The 21,387-nt window shown below is 30.2% G+C and overlaps 3 protein-coding genes across 3 annotated transcripts in view; 1 reads left to right on the top strand and 2 right to left on the bottom strand.

Moving 5' to 3' along the window:
• The window catches only part of LOC111631855 (dolichol-phosphate mannosyltransferase subunit 1-like), a 45,617-nt gene extending 43,797 nt beyond the window's left edge, over positions 1-1,820 (top strand). The window contains 1 exon segment of the mRNA XM_023376185.1: positions 1,032-1,820. Within this exon segment, the coding sequence (XP_023231953.1) occupies positions 1,032-1,136 (105 nt within the window). The 3' untranslated portion in view covers positions 1,137-1,820.
• A 1,365-nt stretch (positions 1,821-3,185) lies between these two features.
• On the bottom strand, positions 3,186-18,563 carry LOC111631863 (protein spire homolog 1-like). Its single transcript, XM_023376201.1, has 13 exons — positions 18,213-18,563; positions 9,404-9,435; positions 8,329-8,595; positions 6,046-6,243; positions 5,810-5,971; positions 5,658-5,744; positions 5,470-5,587; positions 5,170-5,388; positions 4,952-5,100; positions 4,726-4,869; positions 4,555-4,656; positions 4,349-4,488; positions 3,186-4,224 (listed from the first exon to the last, which is right to left on the bottom strand). Exons 1-13 carry the CDS (start codon positions 18,469-18,471, stop codon positions 3,837-3,839), a joined length of 2,265 nt encoding a protein of 754 aa, XP_023231969.1. The 5' UTR covers positions 18,472-18,563; the 3' UTR covers positions 3,186-3,836.
• A 1,540-nt stretch (positions 18,564-20,103) lies between these two features.
• On the bottom strand, positions 20,104-20,916 carry LOC111631856 (protein spire homolog 2-like). Its single transcript, XM_023376186.1, has 2 exons — positions 20,617-20,916; positions 20,104-20,124 (listed from the first exon to the last, which is right to left on the bottom strand). Exons 1-2 carry the CDS (start codon positions 20,887-20,889, stop codon positions 20,104-20,106), a joined length of 294 nt encoding a protein of 97 aa, XP_023231954.1. The 5' UTR covers positions 20,890-20,916.
• Positions 20,917-21,387: the final 471 nt, after the last annotated feature.

Raw genomic sequence — 21,387 nt, 5'->3', positions numbered from 1 at the left:
AAGATCTAACAATACTGTAGATGATACTTATAGAAAATGACATATCATGCATGAAATTGAACAATATACATCAGGTTACAAGCAATCAAGGTAATATACAATTTCATGTGATGTGTTTTCTATTTGATCATTGTGATTACTTCTGTTGATGTAATGAAATAGAAAACAATATATCAAAAGCTTGCACACAAACAAACACTATTAGACACCCAGTAACAATACTATAAATACACATCTCAGACAGTCATAGAAAGCATCACACATACTATGACTCAGCCATAATCACGGATTAAACAACTCATAACAAAAGACCAGATATCACATTCATTGACAAACAAAACAAAATCATATGTTGTATACATAGCTATACCAGATACCCACAACATTCAAAATACATATACTGAAAAACTTAGAAAATACTCCAAACTTACCTGCAAAATAGTGTCCACAGATGCTGTATTTTGTAACAAGTTGTGCCTATGGTTCTATCTTGCAAAGGCATTGTACCAAATACATTACACAAGAGTATAGCAACATTAGGGCTTCACAACAGTGCGCATAATGTGTGACAGAAAACAGCCATACTTAACAAGTCATATAATCATCTTAAACACAGATGCATACATGAACATCACTTAATAGAAATAACAGCTTGTTTTATACCTTAATGCTGGACCATAGTGCTAGGCATTAGTATTAACCAAGTAGGATACATTCCACCAACATCATAATAATAATAATTCTTATTATAAATTTATTGGTAATTTCATAGTTTGGTTATCTTGTATACCAATAATATTGTGGTGGTTGTATTATAAATATATTTAAATGTTAAAAATAATAATTTTTTTATTCCTTTACTTTTTATATTTATAATTTATTCTTGTTTCTTTAGTAGAATAATTTAAAATGTTAATTGACAAAAGCATTAGAAAGCATAATAATGATGATAAATATTATTAGAATATTAATCATAACAACAAGTAACAGTGCTAATAATTATGTTGTTTTCCATAATTGTTTTTGTATAGGTTCCGATTACATTTGTGGATCGTTTTTATGGAGAATCTAAACTTGGAGGAAATGAAATAGTCCAGTTTGTAAAGGGTCTCTTGTATCTGTTTGTTACCACATGAATCAAAATATAATTTATTTTTATAAAATTAATAATAATAATTTATTAAATATAAGAAAAAATTATGTTAAACAGATTTCTTAATTATGAAAATTATAGCTAATATGCATTTAAATTTTTGAATTTATGTAAACATATAACAATTGGTATATGATAGAAATATGTTTTTATCTTTTAAAATAATAACTTTAAATGTTTGGTATTTGATCTTGGCAAATAACTTATGGATTTTAGCTACAAGTGTAACAATTAAGATCTTTTAAAATATCTTAAATTTTAAGATAAACTTTTGAGATATTACATAATGTTGCTGTTGATAAGACATTTAAAGTAAATTCTTTAAAATAGATTAAATTTAAAGCATTAAAGTGAAACTCAATTATATAACATAGCTACTTGGAATTCACCTGTTTTCATTTAAAAGATGCAAAATGAAAATCATCATCCAACTAAATGTTGAAATGATGCTTAATTATAATTAAAACACTAAAGCAAATTTTGATACATTAATTTTCTTTTAGGAAAATATTGAAAATTTTATTATTCACTTTCTAAGGTGCGTTGTAATATTTATTACATCAGATGTATCTATTGTTTTCTCTGATGTCCACTTTATATTATTAGAAATAAATTGTATAGCTAATATAAGTAGTTATCAAGAGAATTTCATACTGTAATAAATTATTTTTTTATTGTATGACTGATATTAAGTATGTAATTAAAATGTTTTGATATAAAAAGTTTTTTTTGATTATTACTTTTTTTTGAAATATCTGAATAATAAATTATTTTTGATATAATACAACATTAAAGCTGCAGTTGATTACTTTAATGAATGTAATCTATTTTTAGATAGTAAATGGAATTTTAATTGAATAATTTTTATAATTAATTATGATTAAATAGGAAAATTATTTTAATTTCTTGATATTTTGTTTTAAACCTGGAGGATATTTTAGGCTCAAAATATGAAATGATAATACTGCATTAAATAAGAATGCACAGGAGTATTGAATTAGATTGATTGATATGACAAACTCAGATTCAGAGTAAATCAGTTTTCTTTCTTTCTTTTTGAAAAAATCAATTTCTTTTGTATTAGTTATTACAAAAAATCTCTTGGATACTTGTAATATTTTAAATTTTCAGATTTTATTTAAGTAATTTTTTTATAAAACAATATTTGTTTATAAATAAATAAAATACTAAACTTCAAACTTAGAAAAGTTGTGCTGTTTATCATAGAAATTCATTAAGAAATTTAACTGATATCCAAAAGAAATTTTGATGAAAAAATGCTATGTTTGGATAAATTTTTGATAATTTAGAAGTTATGAAGATGCAAAATGATTTTAACGTAGCCATACACAATAAAAAAATACGCTAGATATTAAATGAAGTTTTAATTATATGGACAAATACTTTATATTATAAAAAAAAAAAAAAAACATTCTTTTACAAAGAAAAATTTTTGTAGAATTATTTTTATTATTAAGTAATTTTTGAAAGAAAATTATTTTTCTTCTTTTTCTAATTAAGGTTGAGATTTACAGTTATTTCATCCTTCGTTAAAGTATTTTTACATAAGAAAAGAATCAAATATTTTAATAAAATGCTGTTATAGATTAAATTTCTATAAAAAAGTAATTTTTGCGTAAAATTATTTAGATTCATCAACAAAATAAACAAGTACAGTACTATAAAATAAAAAGAGAATACTTTGAACATAAACTAAATACTGAAATATAAAACTTTCATTTAATTTCTAACAGGCGATCAATTTTGCATCTTGATAATTCTAATGGTGCATTTAAAGTAACCTAATTTAATGAAATTCAAATTAATAAATTAGCGAAATAAGAAGACTTTGTGTTATTTTGATCAGTGGCATCGGTATAAAATAAGTTATACAAAAATGTAGGTAAAAACAAGATTTAAAACTATGAAATTATCTCTAATGTGAGGAATTATATAATGAATTTTTATTTTGAAAAGAGTTTAAAACAAACCAACATATCACAATTTTATTTTAATGATTGTAAAACAGAGTACATTTTTTTTTTTAAATTCACATGCAGATTATGTACAAGAAAATGAAAAACTCTTATTTACATTTTATCATACATTGATTTTTTTTTATAGCCTTTTCATCAGAATAAACAATAACAGAGATAGACAACTTCCCTCAATCAAAATAATACATACACAGTATTTCTGAAGTAATTATTTTTCAATATTTTAATTCTGTAACCTGAGAATATTTCTTCAATGTGTTGACTAGAACTGAGATCAGAACAGGGAAGTATTGATACAAAGACTATAAATTATTCTTTAAAAAATACATATAACAATTATGATGGAAAAATAATTAAAATTCAGCTTCTACAAAAAATTTTAATGAGTTGTACAAAAACTTTTCAAAAGAATTTTCAGCTGACTAGTAGCATTTTACATTGTTATTAACTGCTGTAAAATGTTTCTTTTATGGAAATATTATTTACAATTTTTTTTTCCAGTTATCAATCAGTGGGATAGAAAAGAAATAGTATATAAATTTCGATTATGCAAAATTTGAATATGTTACTTTCACTTTTAATTTGTTTACTATGCTTATCTTACTATGATACTTTTATCAAATGTGTATCGGTGCAAATAAATTAAATTTAGCAATTGATAGAAAGAGAAATTTCAATAAAGATAGCTAAGAGTGAGTCAACTCTTGAGGAGTTTTAGGTGGACTTTCTAGCAGAGGTGACATGCAAGAAGGAACACAAGCTGTAAGAGCCCTTTTTTCAGACCACCTATTTCGTTTCTCTGATACAGTGACATTTTTTCTGCTGGTAAGAATGACATGGCACACCATTCCTTTGCATTCTCGACATACGGTGGTTAGTGGTCCCTTGGGAGTTTCTACGGTCGTTTCGGCTTCCTGAATCGTCCGTGATCTATTAAAAGGAAAGCGTCTTGCTGCTGGCCAAGTTCCAGTTGCTTCATGAATTGCATGACTGGAGATTGACTGATGAAGTTTATTTCCCTCCAGTTGATTAGATTTTGTTACAATATGTTGGCTCCTTTTACTTGTCCACAAACTAAATAAAAAAAAAAATAGTTCTTTGCTTTAATAAAAGATAGTATAACATTTCAATTAATTAAAACTGACACTGAAGTTTTCCTATTAAGCATAAAACTCAAATAATTTAAAATTATGCCAACCTGGGAAGCTGAAACGATTCTGATAATTTTTTTAAAGAATATCCAGTTGCATTAGTGTCTGGTAATTCTGTCACTGGACTGGGGGTTGGGCTGAGCATATATACAGGGATGTTGGCAAAATGATCCGTAGGAATACGCATCTGAATAATAATAGTTGAAGTCATAAATTAAAAACGTAAAATATAACAACAACAAACAGCACTTACCTTAGTAGAACATTTGTCACAGACAATTCTTTGACACATCTTGCATTTAACTCCCCAAGGACCAAAAAATGAAAATCTTGTTTTTTTACACGTAAAACATACCTATAAATAAATAAATGTAAATAAGTAATTTAAATATTTATGAATTAAATCCACATGTAACGAACTTACTTTTCCCTTTTCTAATTCCTGGTATAATGTGTTTCCCATGTTTAACATTAACGTTTCTAGTTCTGCTTTCGTTAATACATTTCTTATGTGAATCACTTCTTCCAAAGTTAAAGAAAGTGACTGGATGGATTTTTCCCAATGAGACTAATAAATTTCATTTTTTTTTAAATATTTAAGCATGCAATTTAATAATTAAAAGAAATTTTATATTAAAAAATCTACTCACTGCACTCCAAACTGAAAAGTTGTTTGGTATCGAAGATATTTGAAGTTGTGGACTTTTACAAATGAATTTTCCTGAAATTAATGCTAGTTGCTGAGGTTTTGTAGGCGACTCACAAACCGATATGCTATGTCTTCTTTCTAATCTGTGACCTAAATAAAAGGGGGGGTTTTTAGTATTTTTTATTTATTAAAAATTAAAGAGTAGTTTCCAAAATTTACTTTGTTGCCATAATGTGCTTGGTGGTTTAATGGTTGTTACATTATCTGTTTGATGTGTAGTTGCAGTTTTCTCGGTTGTAGGCGTTACAGGAAAATCGGGATCGTCGTCGTCGTCATCAAAACTCGGTGTTAAGGAGAGAGATAAATCAGCCTTAATTAAACGTCTTCGAGGCTGAGGCGTAATGTCGTTATCATTTAATTTTGTTCTAGACGTTTCCACTGTGATTCAAAAATAATCTCGTTATTATTCAATAAAATGGAAAGGAATGAAATATCGCTTTTATTTTCTAAAATCATCACCTGTTTCCTCCCTGTTTCCGGTAGGACGGAGCGTATGCTGTTGACGGATGGAAGCCATTAGTTTCTCGTATAGAGTAGGCTGTTTCGGTGGAGCGGGAGCTAATTTTCTTTTTGATACCTGTAAATATTTATTGCTCTTTATACTTCTTTGCATTTTAAAATCGATTAAAATATAAATGAAAACGTACGGGAACCAACGGTGGTCGAGATCGAATAAACTCTAAAATCAAGGCATGGGCATCTTTCTTCACTCTCGGAGGTATATCACCATTGACCTAGATTATAGAACTTATTAATAATTTTATTGAAATTTACAGTGAAGTAACAGAAATATACTAACCATAATTTTATTTAGTTTATATCTACGAGAACGTATGTCATCTAATAACATTTCGTAAGGAGTCAATTCGAATTCGATAGGCTGAGGATTAAGATCTCTCTCCACTTTTCTTAATTTTACACCTTGGCGCAATTCTCTGATTACTTGCATCCATAGACCCGCCTAAAAGACAGGTTATAAGTTAGTATATAATTTAAAAATATGGAGATAAAATCTTAATAGCCATTTTTTTTTACCCAATCTTGAAATTTCAAGTTATCTAAATTTGATTCTCCATCAGTTTCAACCAAAGCGTGCTGTCTCAGTTCTTTAGTACCTGCTGAAATTTTTTCTAGAAATGTAGATAATTCTAACACTTCGGCTACCAGAGCTCGACACACTGCTTTGTAATGGCCGTCCGCCTGACCAGGACACGCTAAACGATTGGCACATATCTTGAAAAGAAAAATAATAAATTTTATGTTAATAATAAGATCTACTTTAAACTATTAAAAATTTTAAAGAAATCTTATCCATCTGTACTTCACGAACTATAATTATTTTTAAATACTAAGCTATCTTGAATATTAATTTCACGCCTGTACGCATCTTCTAATTAGGCTCATAGTTTTAGAGGATTTTGATATCCAACACAATGGGATTAAAGGACAACATTTATTTTAAAAAATGTTGGAGAGAGATATTTAATTCCTTTACAAAAATAATTTTTATTTTATAATTTATGTTCTTTTAAGTATCATTTTTATTTAGACGTGGAAACAATCTTCTATTAAAATGGTTTAAGCTGTTGTAAAAAAATATCCCCCCCTTCTAAATTAATATAAATGAGCTTTCAGTATAAATATCCTCGGGACGAGTTTTGTGTCATAAGATACGAATAGGATACAGTAATGTAATCCTATAATATATGCAGAAATATATTATTCTCGTAAGCTTTTCATCCAATTTAATCTGGAATCATAAATTTTAAAGAAATTCTGACATATTTTTCGTTAAAAATATAAATTTATAAGCGCTTTTAAAGTTAGTTTGTCTTATATATATATTTTTTTCTTTACAGAAAGGAAACTTCTGTTTACCAAACCCATTTTAAATTGTTTTTTTGTGAAGACATATTTGAATAATTACGTTCGATTTAACAAAATGTTAGTTAGTTACATAGTTATAATTATATTTGTAACTAAGCAACTACGTTGTTAACATTTTTTTTTTCTTTAATTAAGGAAAAACTTCAACAGCAAACATAATTATAGTGGCATCAGTTGGTTACAATGTTCAACTAGAAAACAAAGAAAATGGCATTTCAGTTCTGCGAGAAGCAACATCGTGTAACATATTTCAACACTAACTGATCTAATCATGAAACATGTTAACTTTCCCTTATAGAATATAAAATTTAACTATAAAGTTTTCTTCTGGTAGGGCGATATGAAAAAAAGAAAAAAAAAAATTTTTTTTCTTCTTCGAAGCATTCGAAGATGGATGATCCCAAATACTTGGATCGTTTTCAATTTAAGTTAAATTTAATTTCCTCCTGCAAAGAGAACTGAATTCTAACAATTTAAGAAGAAACTTTTTCACATTATTCGTTAAAATACAATTTATTCTCTCGCTGTATTTTTTTAAGTTCGTCGGTTGGTTGACCACAGATAATAGACGTAAATAAAGCCAAGATTACAAAAGATATAACACGCGGTAAAATATTGTTAAATCGCATTTACATTTATTCGAGAAGGTAAAAATTATTATTATTATTTTTTTAAATTATATAACATTTTTACACAAAAAAATGCTAATTTAATTCCGTATATAAAGGCAACTAGTGACACAATTATCGTCGACAAATTAATGATCCACAACATATACTTTAACTCTACAAAAGGATTAGTCACCATCTGTCCATGACCTTGCAACCAAACACCTGCTCGTTCCCACTAAATTGTTCTCACATCACTGCATCCATTCTTAATGGGTGTTATTTTCTGTATAATTGTCTTACGGCACATCATTTTCCTCCCTCTCTTTTCTGAAATTTTAAATTGTATGTATCGAAACGTTCGCGTATCATGAATTTTCGTGTAGCCCCACCTCGAGAAACCGAAGCGTGAAAAGTTTAATGTTTATCAAATCAGTTAACGATAACAGCTTCCATGTTTTCTAGACATGTTCGGAATGCCGTGTGAAAGCTACAGAATAAAAAATTTATGGCTATTCAATTGGTTAAGTGAGTTTGAAATTCAGTTTCTATTGTTGTCTAGAATTTAGAATTTAAAAAATTAGTAGGAGTTGCCACGAATACAATACATCCCCCCCCCTTTTATCTAACTTTTAACGAGTAAAACTTTTCAAAAAATCAATGAAAAATAATGTAAATTAATTATGATTTTTTCGCTCTCGAAACGCATTTGTATCTGGCATTGATAATTAGAAATTTGAATATTTAAATTATTCTTTTTAAATATATTTAATAATAATTAAAATTGTATTTTTGTCTAAAAAAAATTTTTTTTCTTTCGTACCTCCATTACTTTAATTAAAGTCACGCCCTGCGACTGTTTAGAATCGGAATCGTCGTTCGTTTCATCTTCCTCCGCATCTCTCTCGATACCTTCGTCACCATTTTGAGATTCAGCGTCATCATCTGACGTCGTACCTTCGTCATCTTGATCCGCTGACGTCATCACGTCGATTAAACTCTCTAATTGATTGCTAAGACTTCTTTCTTCGTTTTCCGATAAGCCGTAATCTAATGCTTTAAAAATTGCCAGACCCAAGGACGAAACGAGCTGCATTGAAAAAAAATAATAATAAATGCGAGAAAGCCATTAAAATGTAATTTTCGAGTTCTGGAAAATTTCTAAAAAGAAAAAAAAAAATTGAAAGTTTATATTGGAATAGGAAATAGAAGTTTAAAAAAAAAAAAATGTTTACTGTTTAATAAAAGCGGAAGAGGAAATCATGTGACGAAAATTGTGAAGTTATCACGCATTTCTAACTTAATATCGTGATGCAGAAGGTCTTTCACAATCCCGCGTGATGCATGAAAAGGGCATTCGAGTTCCGCGTTAGAATTTTTAAAATACAAATTTAAAAAAAAAATAAATAAATAATAAAATTTCTTGAAATTTTCCGAAGATTTACAAATTACAATCCACTGAGGTATTTTTAGACTGGTAACGTTAGCTGTCGTGTAACGTTAAGAACAATAAAAGTAATTCTTATTATTATCTTGACATAAATTTATATATTTAATATATAAGGAAATAAAATTTATACCGAGAAAAATTGTAAAGAAATGTGCAATTTCATTGTATTACACGAGCTCTCTCTCAGTTGATTTTTCAAAGAATTTTTAAATATAGTAACTCTGTTACAGTTTAGAAAGGAAATATTATGCTATAAATTATTTTAAAAATTACTATTAAATTTTAATATAAACTCTATAAATGTCAACTATAAATAATATTTAATAGTCTAAATTTATGGAATGAAAATTTCATTAGAAATTTCTAATAAAATATTTAAATTTTAGTTTACTTAAGCGCATTTATTATTATTATTAAATGTTAATATATAAAAAAAAAAATTAATTACCTGATATTCGTTATCAGCCAATGATCTGAGCCCTGAAATGAAATTTTTCTGTTAATTTTTTTTATTTTATATTTTACTCTAATAGGCTATAAATATTCGAGGAAATATTCAACGGGTTAAAACAATTATCGTATTAAAAGTAGCATAACTAATTTAATTTGTGATGAGTAATAATATAAACATCGTGCCACATTTATTTATATTGTATAATATAAACAAACGTACATTTATTAGTTTTATAATTCGAACTGTCAGTAATGGTAGATTACACAAGTAGGAAATCAACGTAAAAGAAATGGATTGTTGTCGAATCCTTCCTTGGGCATATCGATAACATTTATATTATTGGGTCATCCATTTTAAACTTCCAATATAAGGTCAATCGAATACTCGCATTGTTTTTAATGCATAGCTTATTCTAGAACGAAATTCGTACTACAGATGTCAATAAATCAGTATGTATGTATGTTAGAGGAAATATCAGGGTGACCGTGACAAATCGTTATTAACAAGAAATCTTCGAGACCGGCAGCCATAATACACTAAGATTCTGTCCGAAGGCGTAGATAATGACGTAAATTAGTAACGGCAAGATGAGTAACCTGGCTGAAAGGAGGAAAATATCGAAAAGTTTGTATACACGCGGCGGAATATCTACATCTCGGAACGTTTCGGTAATTTCAAAGATAAAAATAAATTTTAATGAGAACAGTATCAGGTTTTCCTGATTTATTTGTATTTCCTTTTATCAACGCCGATTTCACGCCCAATTAATAGCCTAACTTGAAAATAAAATAAAATAAAAAATAAATTGTAATGTAACAAAGACTCTTACATGAATTACCTTCTTTCAATGCGGTAAAAGACCAGATACGGTGTTTAAGATTTTGAAACTAATATCCAATATTTAAGATAATGAAGATGGAATTGAAAAAACCATTAAGAAAACAAACGTCTGGTTAAAATAATCGACGTTTTGTTTGCAAAGAAAGAAAAACGAATTTCTCTTAAAGCGCATCAAAGACAAAAGCTCCAGGATATTAAACTCATTCCGCTAATTAAATATTTTTTTTTTTTCGTATTTCCATTTAATGGCTCCACAAACATTTTTCTGATCTAAAGGAAGAAAAAATTTATTTTCCAAAAGTGTTAAAAGAAATTTTGAAAATTATTAAATGGATATTTAAATATAAATCTACATTTATTGTAATTAAATATTTTGTTTGGGAATTTGAGATTTCAAAGCCTGATTAATAAAGAAAAAAAACAAATACGAGTTACATGTGGGGAGTCCTAGATATCTACATCCGCTATTAATTATAGATACGAAGGGAAAAACCAATTTTTCCTATCTGTAATCTTATTTTTTAATTTGTTGTTTAAAGAAAATATTTTGAACTCTTTTATTAGAAATCTTTTTATGTCTTCGCCCATAAAATCCTTCGATGATAATGAAGAAACTTAATACGTTGCTCGTTACTTTCGGCATTCGTACGATCTGGAAGAGTTAAATAAATTAAAGTTTTAAACAGCGAATCTTACTATTTACGGAAAGAATTGTATTCTGACAGAATATAAATAATTCATCTAGATTAACTAAGAGATATAATATAAAAAGAAATATATAATTTCCAATTTCTAACGTCACGACTTTACTTGTGGCCGTTTTGTACTGTACTTTACAAAAAAACAACAACAATTATAGATGAAGAGATACGCCTTTTGAATGACAACTTATTAACAAAATAATCTTTATGGGGTTAGAGTTTGGGTTACCAATTCTAACTCCTTCTACCCAAAGTCACGTAATGTTTATTATGCGTGAAATTTTAATTGGAAGCGTGATTATTCTCACGCAATATATACCGAGTTATTTAATATAAACAAGTGTCCAGAAAAATATTCTCAAAACTTATTTTTTTAACCTATATTTCGGTCGAGAATTTTATGGGTTCTATATATCATAATTAATTCAAAAAATGTAAAATGTCGTGAGAAGAAACCCTTTATAACGGAATAAAAGGCAGGATGAAGCGATCGGGTCAAGTTAAAGGTGACGTAACGTGACCCTTATGTTAAAGATGCGAAGAATTATGAGAATTCTTTGTTTAAAACTTATGAAAAAGGACTTTTGCAATAGCATTCTCCTCCCTCGTATAATAGCAGGAGGTATATTAGCGTTAAACAACCTCGGGCACAAAATGGCGAATTATCTTGTTGGTCCGTGTCGATAAGCTCCCCGACTTCCAGCTTTCGGTAATGTAGGGGATGCAACAATAGCAGCTGTGAAACTGCAGGTGTTTGGATTATCGATTACTTAATTTTTTGATATCATCGACTCGATTCGTATGGATATATTTCTGAGAAAAATCTCCACGAGTTGATGGATATTTCCGAGAAAAACACAGTCAAATTTTTGATTCTATTTATCTTCTCTTAAATGTCAATCTAAATGATAAACTTTCATAATTAAAATTAGGTTGAGGACGCGAACTTGGCCCCAATTTAAAAAGTTCAGGGGCTCAATTAAGGGATTTTAATCCTCTTTTTACCCATTAGACGAGATTATTGTCGATTGTGTCATTTCGACTGATGTTATCTAATTACGCGATAAGATTACAACTATGGCCATTCACCTCTATCCTTGGAGTGAAAGCAACGCGAGCGGTTCTATAATCTAATCTTTAAGTTCTTGTCAGCTGTCAATTCTTAGCTATAATCGCAATCGAAGAGATTTAAAGAGAATTTTAATTTAAAGTGACTAGTTGGAGGGTCAATACCACAGAAACACTTTTCCGCATTCTTATAATGGTAGGGAGTCGTGTCCTGGTTTTTTGTCCTTTGAATTTAAGAAATTCAAATTACGCCATATTTGTCCTTGCATCATTTAAAAACTTTTTTTTACGAAACTGTTGCATCAACCTTGATTTTACAAGGCACTCCACCCAACCTTGATTTTCCCACGCGTGGCCATGTGGTAGTTTCTCATCGAAGCAAAGTCGCTACAAATCATTATAGGGGTTAAAAAATGATACACAGTCGTATTTAATGTAATCACTTACATCTAAGGTACACAATCAAGAACTAATTTCAAGATAATTTGAGCGGAAGCTAAATGGTTCGAGAGCGTGCACGATGCATTTAAAGTCCGAAATTCTCATTATGGTTTTGGATCATTCCCTTCGAAACGGAATGATCCAGAACCACCGGTAACCAGTAGTAACAGAGAAGGATTTGTAAATGCGACAGATAATAACAGATCAATCATGAGAAATGGTGTGGGATGCTATCACCCATGGCAACTGATGTAGGCTTTCGATATGTGGGTGGAACTACTAAGATTGCTATCGCTCCTTTTCCCAAAATGGAAACTAAACACGAAAACTGGTCTGTCCTAAATATGATGATTTTTCTAGTTACATATCATAAAAACACTCGAATGGGTCGCGCGTAGGTCTCATAATCTTATTCTAAAGTATATAGAATTCTTTCTGAAGTGCCTTGCGGAGAGAAGGTCCTGCAAATAAAGTATATAAAATTCAGAGCTTAAAATGTTTGGCAGCACTAGCATCAACTTCAACGTTATTAATTCACAAGACAGATGTTAAATAGTGTTAATTTTTGAATATTTTAGCAATTCTTAAATTAAAAATTAACCTTTAAAATCAATTAAATGTATAAGAAAAAAAAAACGTTAACAAAGCTTCTTTTACAAGAGACGAGATCGTCTCTTTTGCATGATGCAATTTTCAACAAAATTGCAGCTAGGGCAAAATTCCAGTCATTATCTTTTGAATCAATAAGAGTCCTCTTATGCTTCCGCTTGTATGAAAATTTACCTTAGAACGTAGGCTTAAAACTAGTTAGGCTATTTTAACAAACTACTTAGGTTATATATCAGTCTGTTTATTCTTATTTGTTATCAAAAGTGCTAAAAAATCCTACACAAAAAAATGCGAAACATCAGGTTAATAACAGACAATTCCTTTAACCATGTGGGGTGGATATGCATACTAAGCAGTCATTTTCAGGAAGTGTCCATAATAATATTGAATGTAGGAGGTATCACTGTCCACAAACAGGTTATTCTCATGTGATGATAATTATATTATTTTGAGGGCTACGATCGTCAGAAAGTTTTTTTGTAGAAGACAATGAAAACATTCTTTTTTTATATTTCGATTATATGAACCAAATATACGGTTTGAAAATCTTTTTAAAAGTTTTTAAATTGTAATTCGTATATAGGAAATGACATTGGTCTAACCTACTCCTTAATATTGTCGATCCATAATTATAGAAAATTGTTATTTTTGCAGAATTTTTCATCTTTGATAAATGGTTGCGAAAACCCGTTACATTCTTCCATTTTATTCTCTTGTATAACTTCCGAATTTCCTACGAAAGAGGTCGCATAAATTTTCTCAAGTCCCGACAATAGCCCGAAGGAATAATACAAATTATTCATTAATAAGAATTATGTAGGCAATCCTTCGTCGAGCTAATAAAAGCCAGTTTCTATTATCAGAAAAATATTACGACTAAATTTCTATAGAAGCAAGATTTACGTATTGTTTATCGTTGTTATTTACACAATGGAAAGAGTTTGGCACAGTGTGTTACCCATCGCGGGTATCGAATAACATCATACATTAAATTCTCTTTACTGTTCTCACCATACGAAGGCTAAAATTATTACTAAATGCCAGTAGAATGAATGCACTCAATCACAGACAAAAATCTGTAACCATACGACTGTAAATCCTGTCTTGGCAACACTAAACCGTGTAGTTCCTTTTCGACCGGAAATACCCATTCTACCGTTATCTGCACACCCGGCAGGTGATGTCAAGGACGAGAGAAAGCTAGTCAACCCTCCTTTTTCCTTTCGGGAGCAATAACATGTGACTCAATCTTACCACGTTTGGCCGCTTTGTTATAAAAGGGATCCCGACAACTGTTTTGTAATATGAAAAAAAGGCCAACCGATTACATTTTAAAATGAGAAATTTCCACGCTCGAGATAATTTTCCGATCATTTGCTACAATCGATTCTCTAAATTAATTTTTTCCGAATCGTACGTCTGATAATAGTGAAATTAAACCTCGTTACGGCTCCTTTACGGTTCCTCTTCCATTGAAAAAAGAGGAAAGAGATCTCCAATAATTAAATCTGACCCAGAACAACTGAAGATTGATACGTTCTTCTTTAAATATAAAATAAGTTAAGGCCATTTAAAAGTATTTTCTAATAATAAAAACGACCAGACACAATTATAAAACTTGAAGAAGTCGCGACGAAAATACTTTGAATTCATCGATTTTTGAAAGGAACACTGTGTCATGGCCACAGTCTGCACATCTAATCCACGACAATCATCGATCTGTCTTAGTATGCGAGATGCCATGTGACTCTTGCTATTTTTATGATCCATAAACCCTAAAGAGAATAGCATCGTTCGGTCTGAAATTACTTCGCTTATCCCACCGCTTAATTTTCCTCACTGCTATTTTCGAATGAAATATATACCCATCTTTCGAGTTAAAACGATAAAGAATGAATATATCATATATATCAAACCAGTTTTTACGATCCTTTTGGCTTCCTCCCCATGTTTTAATTATATAATTTGTATGAAAAAGAATATTACAAGAGAATAATTTATGTAATAAACTATATATGGATAAATTTTTGGGTTAAAAAAAAAGCGTTAGTCTTTCTTTTAGGACATCTCCATTGTTAAAGATTTTGGTGTCAGCCTTTTTCTTAAAACTAAACACGCTTTCTGCCCGCCTACGTAGGTGTGTCCACACTTTTATCTAGGTCTGAAATGGAAGTTTTCCACTTCGATGGATTAATCATTCATTTGTGGCACGATTTTCTCATTTTTATCTACCAAGAAAAATATTATTACACATTTACAATAATAATAAATAAGAGATTTTGTCCATGTTTGTTTTTAATGCTCGCATAGATTCGATGCTAGATGCCCCATATACGATAGGCCATAAAATTTGGTTTGGGTCAGGAAATAAACAAATTCACTTAGATAAAATCTTTTAATTTAAATTTCAAGAGCGCAAGATTTGCAATTTCACAGATCGGAAGAGGAAAAAAACCAACGATATTTAGGTCTACGTACTACGTATGTAGGCTAAGTCAACCTAATCTCTAACGATTTCAACATTAATGTGTCAGGTGTACTCGATTTCGAAAAAGTACCATTATCTAACAATTAGAAAAGTAATTCTAATCGAGTAATTAGAAAACTCCATTTTTCAACAGCCCGCTTGTTTCTGTTAATAACAAGTTTTGAAATGCACAACATTCACAGTTAGAGAAATCGTTTATACCACTCAGTTAATGACTTAATTATCCAATTACTGGTTTGGAAACATGCAGAAGAGCTTGGCTATTATATCATATTGCTTCGTATGTATATATATATCACTCTAAATTTGCATCTAAGATTTTACTCAACTGTCCATACACGTATCAAGAGTTCTTTCCTGACCCGCACTAATATGGGTCATTGTCATGTAAACATACCTGGCTAGAGGCAAAAGCCGTTCAATGGATACTCGTCCCTTTATTACATAACCTTGCCGTGTCTATCTCTTCCTGTAAAACTCGAAAATTAATGCTCGTTTTAGAATAGTATTGTCCCTCTCGTGAGAGATTTCGAACAGGTGGCACACACGATCTTTCTGTTTGTAGCAACACTCGCATGGTTTGTCTGCGAGAAAACTGAATTAATGCACGCCTCCCTTCCGATCGAAAGATTAATTTAGTGGCTTTTGCACTCCAGCAAAATACAGATTAAGCACTAATTAAGAATACTAATTTCTCAGATGGAAATGCGATTTAATTAAATTTATTTATCTGTATTTAATAAATTGAATTATATTATCTTGGTGGAAGAGGAATTCGCCATTTTACGATAATTTTCTGCTCTGAGATAAATGATTATGACGTTACTATAAATACGTATATAAAGTGGCTTTAAACTTTATCAAGCGATGTTTTATTATCTGGATTAGAGGAGATAGCAGGATAGCATGGGTCTGCAATTCTTTGTAGCGTAGCACAGTATCATCCGGTTCTTGGCCACTTGTCTGCGGTCACGGTCTCTTAATTTTTTTTTCTTATTTCTTTTTCTAATTCCTAAATTTATGCTTCAAACTTTCTAATTTTTAAAATTAAAAAAAAAAATTGTGTAAAATGTTTATCCAGTCTGGATGAAATCTAAACCTATAAAACTTGGAAATTAATTCTCTTAAGGAAACGAATAATCGATTTGGGAATAGAAAGTCACTTAACGACATTACGCTTCGCTTTGAAGAGGAGGATGTGAATTACAGTTTTCGTTTATTCTTGTTAATTTATAGCTAAACAAGATCTCAACTGGATTAAGTTGTTGAAACGAACAGTTAAATGTTTCTTTTTGGGAATTTTTAAGAAGAAAAAATCCTTTCTAATTATCTCTTGTGTTTAGCAGAGCTTAAAATGCGGAGGAACTTAATAAATTGTTATCGTTATTTCCCTCATTAATTCTTTGGTGCAGCCAAATCCGGTAGAGCGAAACACAAAAGTCCTTTCACTCCAACTTGGATTGAACATTTTTTAAAATGTTATATAAAAACAAAATTAAAGATAGAGTATTATATTATGACTTTGACTCGTCTCAATTATAAACAAGTTCTCTCAATGGCCAGAGGGGAGCAATGTCAACACTGCACTTTGTCTAACTGGTACGACTCGATTTTTGTTGATCACCATAGTGTTTTGTACTTCCTTCTGTCAGGAAATAGTCTCTTTCATTTCCAACAGAACCTATCTTTACACTCGTTCTACAAATACGAAAACCGAACTCGCCAGGTAATATTAAAAATCGAGAACACCTGGTTATGGTTTTATTGTCGAAGATACGTGTTTATTCCGTGATTCATCGTCAATTATATTTCTAGAATCAAGAGAAACATTTATCTTTATTATCTGAATGCTCATCTAAAAGTAATATTTACCTAACATGCCTCTATTAATACATTCATTGACTTTACATTCTACGGCATTCAAACTGTAAATTCTTCAGTTATAATTGAAAAATAACACTTAGTTTATTCTTCATTCTGTAGAAATTCATTTAAAATAAATATTTGGGACATTTATATTATATTAAAATATGAAACGTGTAGGATAATATGATTTCCTGTACAGTAACAAACAATATCCTTTTCCGCAGGATATCGAACTTAATAAAGTTTAATTAGAAGTGAAATGGTAAAACTCTGATCTATTGGTCTATATTTAGGTTGTAGCGTCAAATTGAGGAATTGTTCGTAAATGTTTTGATTGTATAAACCGTGTCTACGACGAGGCATGCGACGTAGCCTACAAATATGGACTGCGAAAATCGATCAACTCCACGAGAATTCTCATTGATTGAAAGCGTGGAATGTTGCATTTTAAATACTGTGGATTTCTATTACTAACCGGTCATTTTCTATTAAAGGTGGGTGTTTTAAATTCCATTTTCCTGCATAACCGCTGCTCAATTTGGCAGGTGTCCCTACTTATTCTCTGTATAGAGAGTAGGTGTCAATGAAATAAATACATACATAAAATCGATGTTTACATGCAAATTAGATCGCTCCATGCAAACATATGATTTATATATGGCATTTTTCGTAAGATTATATAATGTAAAAATTAGAATTATGTTAGTGGAAATATCGTGAGAACGCAATAAACGGAACGACACCGATCAATTTCTTACGAAGCACCTAAAACGCACTTTTACAGACTCACCTGTATTAATTTCTCTGATAGTGGCCGGATGAATGTATCCATCTTTATGGATCTGAATCTCCTCCGTATCGTAGAGGCAATAGCATTTTCTAGTATCCTTTTCCCATTCCTTTCGCATGCATTTCGAAGTCTGATAGCAGATGGCCCATGCTTGTTCTTCGCTAATAGATGCATTGAACGACTGCAAAATGGATGACAATTTGACACAACCTTTAGCGTCCAAAGCACACCGTGGCGATAGCTTTCTCTCGACCGCCATGCTGTCTATGAACGAATATGACAACTGCACTGCAGAACTGGTACGCTTAGCACACACGCACGCACATACAAACACTGACTGGATCCGTAATTGACTGCTTAAAATGACGATCGCCATCTGGAGACCGTTTCGTGAATTATATTTTTCATATCAATCCATATTGTTTAGAAGTCAATTTTCAATATCTTTTGTTATATTGACGCGAAAATTACAAATAAGGGAATAAGAATTGAATAAACTTAACTTAAAATTATATATTATGTCGAGTTATTGTTTAACTTTAAAGTAAAATATATATTTCGAATACAGTATTAACTGTATAATAAACCCTATTTCTATTCTCTGCCTAAAATAATTCCTATAAGAAAAAGAAATTCAATGATGCTTTATCTACTTAATTGGCTTATATTTATTATTATTATTATTTTTTAAAGGATAGAATATTTGTAATGGCATGTTTTTAAATTAAACAATTAAGATAAATACTTAAGAGCTATCGATATAAATACTTAAACATGACGTCAGTATAACAGATTAAATATAATTATTGTCGATTATTTTTTTATTGTGATTTCTGAATTGAATAATATACATGACTATAATTACAAGATATTATTTAATAAGTAATTTNATTTATAAGCGCTTTTAAAGTTAGTTTGTCTTATATATATATTTTTTTCTTTACAGAAAGGAAACTTCTGTTTACCAAACCCATTTTAAATTGTTTTTTTGTGAAGACATATTTGAATAATTACGTTCGATTTAACAAAATGTTAGTTAGTTACATAGTTATAATTATATTTGTAACTAAGCAACTACGTTGTTAACATTTTTTTTTCTTTAATTAAGGAAAAACTTCAACAGCAAACATAATTATAGTGGCATCAGTTGGTTACAATGTTCAACTAGAAAACAAAGAAAATGGCATTTCAGTTCTGCGAGAAGCAACATCGTGTAACATATTTCAACACTAACTGATCTAATCATGAAACATGTTAACTTTCCCTTATAGAATATAAAATTTAACTATAAAGTTTTCTTCTGGTAGGGCGATATGAAAAAAAGAAAAAAAAAAATTTTTTTTCTTCTTCGAAGCATTCGAAGATGGATGATCCCAAATACTTGGATCGTGTTCAATTTAAGTTAAATTTAATTTCCTCCTGCAAAGAGAACTGAATTCTAACAATTTAAGAAGAAACTTTTTCACATTATTCGTTAAAATACAATTTATTCTCTCGCTGTATTTTTTTAAGTTCGTCGGTTGGTTGACCACAGATAATAGACGTAAATAAAGCCAAGATTACAAAAGATATAACACGCGGTAAAATATTGTTAAATCGCATTTACATTTATTCGAGAAGGTAAAAATTATTATTATTATTTTTTTAAATTATATAACATTTTTACACAAAAAAAATGCTAATTTAATTCCGTATATAAAGGCAACTAGTGACACAATTATCGTCGACAAATTAATGATCCACAACATATACTTTAACTCTACAAAAGGATTAGTCACCATCTGTCCATGACCTTGCAACCAAACACCTGCTCGTTCCCACTAAATTGTTCTCACATCACTGCATCCATTCTTAATGGGTGTTATTTTCTGTATAATTGTCTTACGGCACATCATTTTCCTCCCTCTCTTTTCTGAAATTTTAAATTGTATGTATCGAAACGTTCGCGTATCATGAATTTTCGTGTAGCCCACCTCGAGAAACCGAAGCGTGAAAAGTTTAATGTTTATCAAATCAGTTAACGATAACAGCTTCCATGTTTTCTAGACATGTTCGGAATGCCGTGTGAAAGCTACAGAATAAAAAATTTATGGCTATTCAATTGGTTAAGTGAGTTTGAAATTCAGTTTCTATTGTTGTCTAGAATTTAGAATTTAAAAAATTAGTAGGAGTTGCCACGAATACAATACATCCCCCCCCCTTTTATCTAACTTTTAACGAGTAAAACTTTTCAAAAAATCAATGAAAAATAATGTAAATTAATTATGATTTTTTCGCTCTCGAAACGCATTTGTATCTGGCATTGATAATTAGAAATTTGAATATTTAAATTATTCTTTTTAAATATATTTAATAATAATTAAAATTGTATTTTTGTCTAAAAAAAATTTTTTTTCTTTCGTACCTCCATTACTTTAATTAAAGTCACGCCCTGCGACTGTTTAGAATCGGAATCGTCGTTCGTTTCATCTTCCTCCGCATCTCTCTCGATACCTTCGTCACCATTTTGAGATTCAGCGTCATCATCTGACGTCGTACCTTCGTCATCTTGATCCGCTGACGTCATCACGTCGATTAAACTCTCTAATTGATTGCTAAGACTTCTTTCTTCGTTTTCCGATAAGCCGTAATCTAATGCTTTAAAAATTGCCAGACCCAAGGACGAAACGAGCTGCATTGAAAAAAAATAATAATAAATGCGAGAAAGCCATTNATTCTCTTTACTGTTCTCACCATACGAAGGCTAAAATTATTACTAAATGCCAGTAGAATGAATGCACTCAATCACAGACAAAAATCTGTAACCATACGACTGTAAATCCTGTCTTGGCAACACTAAACCGTGTAGTTCCTTTTCGACCGGAAATACCCATTCTACCGTTATCTGCACACCCGGCAGGTGATGTCAAGGACGAGAGAAAGCTAGTCAACCCTCCTTTTTCCTTTCGGGAGCAATAACATGTGACTCAATCTTACCACGTTTGGCCGCTTTGTTATAAAAGGGATCCCGACAACTGTTTTGTAATATGAAAAAAAGGCCAACCGATTACATTTTAAAATGAGAAATTTCCACGCTCGAGATAATTTTCCGATCATTTGCTACAATCGATTCTCTAAATTAATTTTTTCCGAATCGTACGTCTGATAATAGTGAAATTAAACCTCGTTACGGCTC

This window comes from Centruroides sculpturatus, unplaced genomic scaffold (assembly GCF_000671375.1).
Source record: "Centruroides sculpturatus isolate CEXI.00-Female unplaced genomic scaffold, Cexi_2.0 scaffold695, whole genome shotgun sequence".
Classification (NCBI taxonomy): Eukaryota; Metazoa; Arthropoda; class Arachnida; order Scorpiones; family Buthidae; genus Centruroides; species Centruroides sculpturatus.
Note: the sequence above shows the minus strand (reverse complement) of the source record. Positions and strands in the feature narration are given on the sequence as shown.